Below are 7,500 nucleotides of genomic sequence, written 5' to 3' on the forward strand. Positions count from 1 at the left end.
TGCCGCAGGAGAGATAGCAACATGCCCTTTGTAGATGTCATAAGACATACACATTTGGCACAAGGATCTTCAGCCGGGAATCCCAAAATATTATTATCAGAAGAAAAGAAAGTAATGTTTGGAAAAAAATGCCCCACAGGGTACACTCTGCAATTTTTTGTGATAATTGGGAAAATCAACCGGAATCAAATGGAATCACCCTGCTTTATGGAACCAGTCTTGATGATGCACCACTTCAGACTAAAATATACAGTTGGACATCCAACTACTACAGAGCAGCTTCATGGGAGACTTTGACTATCCTTTCTGCTTTCCGCTGAAAGTGCTCAATGCAGTTTGTAGAGCGTTGTAATAGACCAATATAAAAGAGAAAATCAAAGACAATCAATATATATATATATATATTTATTTATTTATTTATTAAATGTATAATGTATTTACTTATTTTTAAACATACACACAGTGCAGATAATTTGCTCAAGAGAAACATTATGGTTTTCTGCAATAAAAAACAATTAGAAAAATTCCATGCTGATTTTCCTTCCATGCTCTTTAGCCTCTGAAACTCCGAATTTTCACTTCTTGTGGGGTACAAAACTGCTCTAGTAAGGAGACTGGGGATAACAGAACTGTGATGTCAAAACAGCAAGGAAATTGTTTTAGGGCCTGAGTTTTCCATTTTTTTAGATTCAGAAGTTGCTGAAACTGCTTCTGAGACACACTGTATGTGGTTGCAACAATGAAATTAGACAAAAGAGCAAAATGTCTATCCCTAAAATTTCCTGAGTTCTTGTTTTGATGTCACAGTTCTGTTATCCCCAGTCTCCTTACTAGCATGGTTTTTTACCCCACCGGAAGTGAAAATTGTGAGTTTTAAAAGGTTAAAGGACACAGAAGGACAATCGGTATGGAATTTTTCTAATAATCCTTATTGTTTTCATCTCAGAAAACCATGATCCTTCTATTGAGTAAATAAAACATCTGTAATATATACATATAATAAGCTCAAGGTTAAATGTTATGGTTGTAGAGGAGATTGTGGACACCATCAAAAGACTTGATTTATTACATTGTAAGCTACATGGGCAACAGCTGTGGGCTGAAGGTGCTATTGTTGATGCTTTGATTTACAAAAACAGTAATCAGCATCGGAAGGAAAAGTATTTTCAAGGACTTAAGAAGGTGAGAGAGAAAAGAACATCTTAATTATCATGTCATACATGTATCCTATCCTGTCCTGTCCTATCCTATCTTATCCTATCTTATCCTATCTTATCCTATCTTATCCTATCTTATCCTATCTTATCCTATCTTATCCTATCTTATCCTATCTTATCCTATCCTATCCTAGCCAGGCAACAAGCTAGTCTCTTGAATAATCTGAAAGTACATGTAACAAGAATCTTTTCAATTTAAACTTCGTAACTGGCAGAAGGCAAATCCATCTAAGCAGTATTTGGACCTGATGTCTATGGATGCAAATCTAACACCCTAACAACTGGTCTACTCTGCCTCCTGAAAGAGAAACAAGGAATAGTTGCCGCTAACATGAGAGTGACCGAGGAGATGACTTAGGAAGTGCTATTGGGGAGGGTTTTTTGGGGGGTGGGGAAGGGGGGGACTCTAGCAAATAGTTTTTGTACTTTAATTAGCCTACATCTAGCTTGTGCTCTTGATGACACTGTGAAATGCTTACAATCATGTTGATTCTGCAGATGTTAATGTTACCAGTTACTTTATTCCAGTAGACAAAATACAAAGTACCTTATCAATTCAGTTACCGGTAGTTGCAAATTTTAACTTTGGAGCCACTTTTTATCCTAGGTTGTCAAATGCCTAAATAGACTTCAAGAAATGAGAATTTTTAATAAGGTTGTTGATGTCAAAAATAAGTTTCCCAGGTAAGTCCCTTTGGTGTCATTATCACTTTCACTTGATTTAAGGATGTTGTGTACATAATCTATCCAATTATACCAAAAGAAAAGCTACTGTATGCACGGCTTCTGATTGTATTGCCTACTCACTTGTGTATATGACTTAACTACAAGCAGTCACACTTTCTGTATCTTTATTGGGCTCCTACCTAGACATTCTTTGTATTTTTTATGCAGACATGTCAGTGTACATGTAGTATGCATAAAATCTTACAGATAAAATAATTCTGTTTTACAGATTGTCACGAAGTGGATTCCTTGTAGGAGAAACAATATCAAACTACCCTAGCACTGAATTAATCATAAGTATTCTGAGTTACCTCACTGGAGCTGCTAAGCTTTTGCTGCAGGTATTTTACTTTCTTTTTTTATTCAGTAGCCCAAGGTAGCTTACCAGTTTAACAGTATAAGCAATTTCACCAATAGAGTCAGCTTTGGTTAGACATACAGTAGAAACTTGTCTAGAGTTGTCAAAAGGTTTGGATACCCTAGTGCACAGTTGGTTCAAATATGTCAGAGAAGTGCAAGTAATTAGATGCAAGATGATGCATTTGGTTGGCAGATAGTTATTACAGTGTACAATTCCTTTGATGGCTGCTTTCAACGCTGGATCTTTCTTTTCTGTATAGAAAAAGTTGGGAATTACTAGTTTTTCCCCTGTAAGGGCTGATTTGCATGGTTTGATTTTTGTCACTTGCGACAGGCCTACAGCATGACTTACGATTGTCGCAGCGTTTCAAAACATGTTTAAAAATGCTACAACAATTTTTCTGACGTACGCAACAATCGTAAATAATGTCAAGAGCCTGTCATAAGCTGTTGTCGCGTGCGACAAGAATCATGCCATGTAAATCGGCCCTAACAGTATAATAAATTATGTTAATGTATTTACTGTAAATTAAATTAAATTAACTTCTTGACTGCTTGTGAGAAGATTCTTTAGTTCATTTAATTGAAAGTACAGTAATGTAGAAATTTTTATTTTATTTTAGGTAATGACTTACTGCAAGGAAACATTTCAGTATCCTTTTTGTGTATTTTTTAGCAATCTTTGCACTGTGATTTTAATTTTTTAGCTAGTGGTAGGTGTATCTGTGAAATTTCAAGGGTAATGCACCATTAATGTTAAGATGGGGGGTGGGTACCACCCTTAACTGTTAATTAGATATTGCTGTTGTCAAATGGAATGTGGATTTTTTTTGACATTTCATGTGGCTTGCTCTTCAAGTTTGAGCAGAATATGGTAAGAAATCTGGAAAAAGCATCTAACATCAACCATGGCTTTTTGTTTTTAAATGTCCAAAGAAAGACAATAAAGTACATACATACTTAATTGACCACTCCCCCATAGGGGCTTTTCAGGGCCAATGAAACACAATGAATGAAACAACAGAACACAACAACAACTGTTAAGAATCCCAACTGGCCGGAGGCAAACCAGTTGGCTATTTACAAGTGCAGCAGAGAAGTTGAACCAGGAACTACTAGGAACAAATTCAACGAGTGAGCAGAACGAGTCTTTAACCCAGGAACTCCGAATCTCAAGGCAAGCATCCTAAGCGCTAGGCGGCACTGCCTCCATAAGTATACATGTACATATATGTGAATAAACTGACCTTCTTGAGCTTCCAAGAATAAGCATGTTACTTACTGTTGAAATGGACCGGGATTGCTTATGGTTTTTTAGTATAGAAAAAACAAAAAATCACGAGTTCCTCTTGAAGCACTTAATTCAGTCTGAAGTTTAATTTCAATCACTTTAGTTTGAAATTATAGGCACATGTACATTGAAGTCTGTGTGAAATGGTGATTTGAAAAGTGTTTTCCCTTCGTATTTTCTTATTTCTTGAGTTACAGGTAATTAAGACAGGGCTTCTAACTTTTTATTCATCCTACTTATAATAAAATAATCATGAAAACGTCTAGGATCTGCGCAATACATGTACCGGTATTTAAGTACTTCTTTAAACTTTACAGTTCAATCTAGTCATGTCACTGCATCAGCATTAAATTATTCATAATTTGCATCCATTTGTAATAAATCAGGTTTAGTCTTGGTCGTTTTCTGTGTGAACATTGTTAATCTTACACTATTTTTATTCTTGAAGGGTACTCACCAGAGTGCTTTTAAAGAATATTGTGTTATGTTATGAGGTCCTTTTCCCTTGGTTGAACTACCTTTCAGGTTCTCCACAGGTTAGTGTTTAACAGTTCATTTAACCCTACTTAGTGAACTACAATGTTCTCTCGTCATATCCCACTGAAACATTGAAATCTAATTATCCCTCCATTGAGCTATTAAATGTTTTAGAGGAAACAACTTGGAATCTCAATCTCAACCTCCCAGACTGAGTTACATGGCGTGTTCCACTGCAGAGCATGAACTGCCCCCTCTGCTTCTAAACTTGACCACTAGTTCACCATGCCTTCAATAGTTTTTGACAACTGACACTTTTTGGTAATTCAATTATTATTCTGAGCATGATTGGCAACTTCACTCTTCTCTTAGAAACAATAGTCACATCTGGTATCTTTCCAAATTGGAGATGGCTTTAATGATGATGACAATGACAGTAAATTTAATAACAATGACAGCAATAATAACCCAGTAAACAAAGTACAGATAAACTTTGCAAGAAAATGTTATCCTAAGTTCGATTCATGTCATTATCCCTAGATAAGTGTACACAACTCCCTGGCAAAAGATCTTCCTGTAAGTCTGAAGGCGTGGTTTGACGACTTGACACTTGAAAATAATAACCAAAGCAGGTGAAGTTACTGTTATTTGTCAAGATTCAGTGTGCTTGTGAGCTCAAACTGGGTGCTTTAGAATGCACATATTGATTGATTTTGGTTATATTTCTGTTAGTGGTTCTTTGACACCATCCTCAAGGACTGCAAGAAATGGGACTCTAGACAAGCTGTTTGGAAGTGCAACACAAAAACCTGAAGGTAATTTTCATTAATATTATGTGCTGAGCAATAAAACAAAAAAAAGTTATCCCAACACTTGTTGACAAACTCCTAGAGGTGTTAAGGAATGTCACTAAGAAAAGGCCACAGAGTTCCTGGTGTTTAATTCAACAGGACAATAGTAATAAGAGGTAGCTAGTGACCCTGCCCTCATAGAGTAACCACAAAAACAACAATATTAATAATAACATCAAACAGTAGACCACTTCACGTTTCTATTTTTTGGTAATGCCATATACAACATCAATAAAATATGGTTCATTCTCTCAGACTGTTATCCTAATTGTACATGTGCAACTACACGTAATCTGCTGTTCTAAAGCACTATTAGCCCACATGAAAGTCTCGCTTCATCTTGCTTTAGTTTGCTTTAATAACTGACCATTAGCCACCCTGTGCAAGAAGGACCTTTAAATACATGTAGGCAAGAGAATAGCAGAAGCAGACTGCCATGATAAATACAAGAATGAAATAACAACAAAACAGTCTACTAAGGCATTGTACAGTCAAAGTCTTCCCACCCAGGTCATGGGAAATGTAGCATCTTGTAATTGCCGAGTCTTTTGTTTTTTACCTGTAACTCAGTTCAGTCTTATTTTCCCCAGATTCTGAAAAACCAGCGAGCCAGAAGCAGAACGAAGAAAATGTAGGCTGTTTTTAAAATATTTTTTATCTAATGATATTGACTTGTGGCAGTTTACAATAGCAAGTTATTGCATGATTTGTAGAACTGGTCTTTGGCAGAACTACCATACTATAACTATTGCATTTTTGGCGAAATATGGAATATGATAGGTACAGATAGGTAGGTAGGTACGTACGTAGATTATTGACAAATACTTTGACAGCCGATTGGCTGAATTGTGTATTTACAGTTTTAACCATTATAAAAACTTATACTACTAATAATTTATTTATTTCTAAATACATGTATGCATTAATCATTGATTATAATATATTTACCCAACATAAAAAGGGATTTTAAAACTATGCTACATTATTGGCATTTTTCCCTAAAGAAAGTGATCTCTTGACAGTTGCTCATATCACTGCTTAAGAACTTTTCCATATGTACCTAAAACTATTTCAAAATTAATAAAGATGAAATAACTTTGTTGTTAGCTGATGAACTAGCAAAATTTTCTCAGATGGTATTATTATCTCGTTACTTGTTTACTGTTCGTACTTTGACTAAGGATTTATGAAAGTGAAAAATCGTTTAAAACACACTCCTATTGAACTTTTTGTGATGAAATTCACAGATACTTCTTTTAGTACACAAATGACCTCTGCACATGTTACAATTTTTTTTAGCTGGATAATTATGCATAATTTTGTAGTATTGATTGTTTTACTTGATTCTTTCATTTGAATGCCTTATTCTTAAAACAGATTGTTTCATGATTCCATTTGAAGCTAATGGTACTTTTTTAGACTGCGTTCTTATTTTTCAGGAATCAGGTGTGTCCAGTACCAATGAAAGTTTTGCCCCCAAAAGAAAATTATTTCTGGTAAATTTGCTGAATACTCAGGAACTGCAGAAGGCAGATGCAAATTCCTCCATAAAGAAAAGTAAAAAAAGAAGAGGGAAGAAGAGATCACTAAAATACATGATCAATGAAAACTTTCACATGAAATCAACCAAAAAACAAAAAACAGGTACCACTGTTGAGGCAAGCTTCAAAAACAGTCAGAAAAGAGTTTCACGTTTTAAAACTATACACATCTACAGCAATAAAAGATGGAAGCTTTGTGTAGAGAGAGCCAAACGGATGAAGCTCAAAGGATCAATTCTAAAAAAGTTGAAGAGTAGATGGAGAGGAAGGACTTGCGTGACACACTTTTGTAAAGCAAAAAGTGGGAAGATGTACAGATGTAGAAGTATAAGTAACAAATCACAAACTTTGACAGTCAATTTTGGTAATTTAAAGCAAAGACATCGCCTTAAGGCTGCAGTCAGAGGAGAAAATGCGGCAATAATTGGTACTGGCCTTGTCCAAAATAAAACATTGTCATCATTGGGGACATTTAGGCAGTCAAAAAAAGGGGACCCTATCAATGAAATAGATATTATTTTCAACATGTTGGAACAACAGTCTGGACACTGCCTGTAATTCGAGCAATAAAGTGATTGTTTTGTGCTTGCGTTGATGGCATGTTTTTGTAATGGATCAAAAGAAAGTGTGTTATTTTCATAAGGGGTTTCAAACACTGGGAAACAGTTGAACGCACAATGCCGAAGGCATGCTTCAAGGTGTTTGGAACCCCTTTTGAAAAACAAAGCATGAATTTTTGACATGGCTTCTCAAAGGAACAATACGGAAATATTTTCTTACATTTACATTCTTTTAGAATGCTGTCAAATGCATAATTTATTGTATTTCGCGAGTTGGTATCACAGCAAGTGCAAAGCAGGAGCGTTCTGATTTAGGGAGCCAAGAACGGTTGTGGAAGAAGTTTTGGTCAATAAAGCCATTCCCACCTCAACAAAATACAAGAACAAATGAGCTGTGACCATTTTTAACGGCTAGAAAACTGCACAAAAAATTTTCAGTTTTGGATTGCGGAGGCATGTTTAAAGATTATTATGATC

The 7,500-nt window shown here is 35.5% G+C and overlaps 1 protein-coding gene across 1 annotated transcript in view; it reads left to right on the forward strand.

Annotated features, from left to right (window-relative positions):
• Nucleotides 1–7,053, forward strand: part of LOC138027163 (nucleolus and neural progenitor protein-like) — a 9,422-nt gene extending 2,369 nt beyond the window's left edge. Inside the window, exons 2-11 of the mRNA XM_068874683.1 lie at nt 1,031–1,182; nt 1,825–1,901; nt 2,173–2,284; nt 2,927–2,955; nt 3,100–3,177; nt 4,043–4,130; nt 4,612–4,703; nt 4,804–4,886; nt 5,513–5,553; nt 6,362–7,053. Coding sequence (XP_068730784.1) covers nt 1,031–1,182; nt 1,825–1,901; nt 2,173–2,284; nt 2,927–2,955; nt 3,100–3,177; nt 4,043–4,130; nt 4,612–4,703; nt 4,804–4,886; nt 5,513–5,553; nt 6,362–7,021 — 1,412 coding nt within the window. The 3' untranslated portion in view covers nt 7,022–7,053. The remainder of the gene's footprint in view (nt 1–1,030; nt 1,183–1,824; nt 1,902–2,172; nt 2,285–2,926; nt 2,956–3,099; nt 3,178–4,042; nt 4,131–4,611; nt 4,704–4,803; nt 4,887–5,512; nt 5,554–6,361) is intronic.
• The last annotated feature ends 447 nt before the right edge of the window (nt 7,054–7,500 follow it).

The sequence above is a fragment of the Montipora capricornis genome, chromosome 12 (assembly GCF_036669925.1).
Source record: "Montipora capricornis isolate CH-2021 chromosome 12, ASM3666992v2, whole genome shotgun sequence".
NCBI classification, from domain to species: Eukaryota; Metazoa; Cnidaria; class Anthozoa; order Scleractinia; family Acroporidae; genus Montipora; species Montipora capricornis.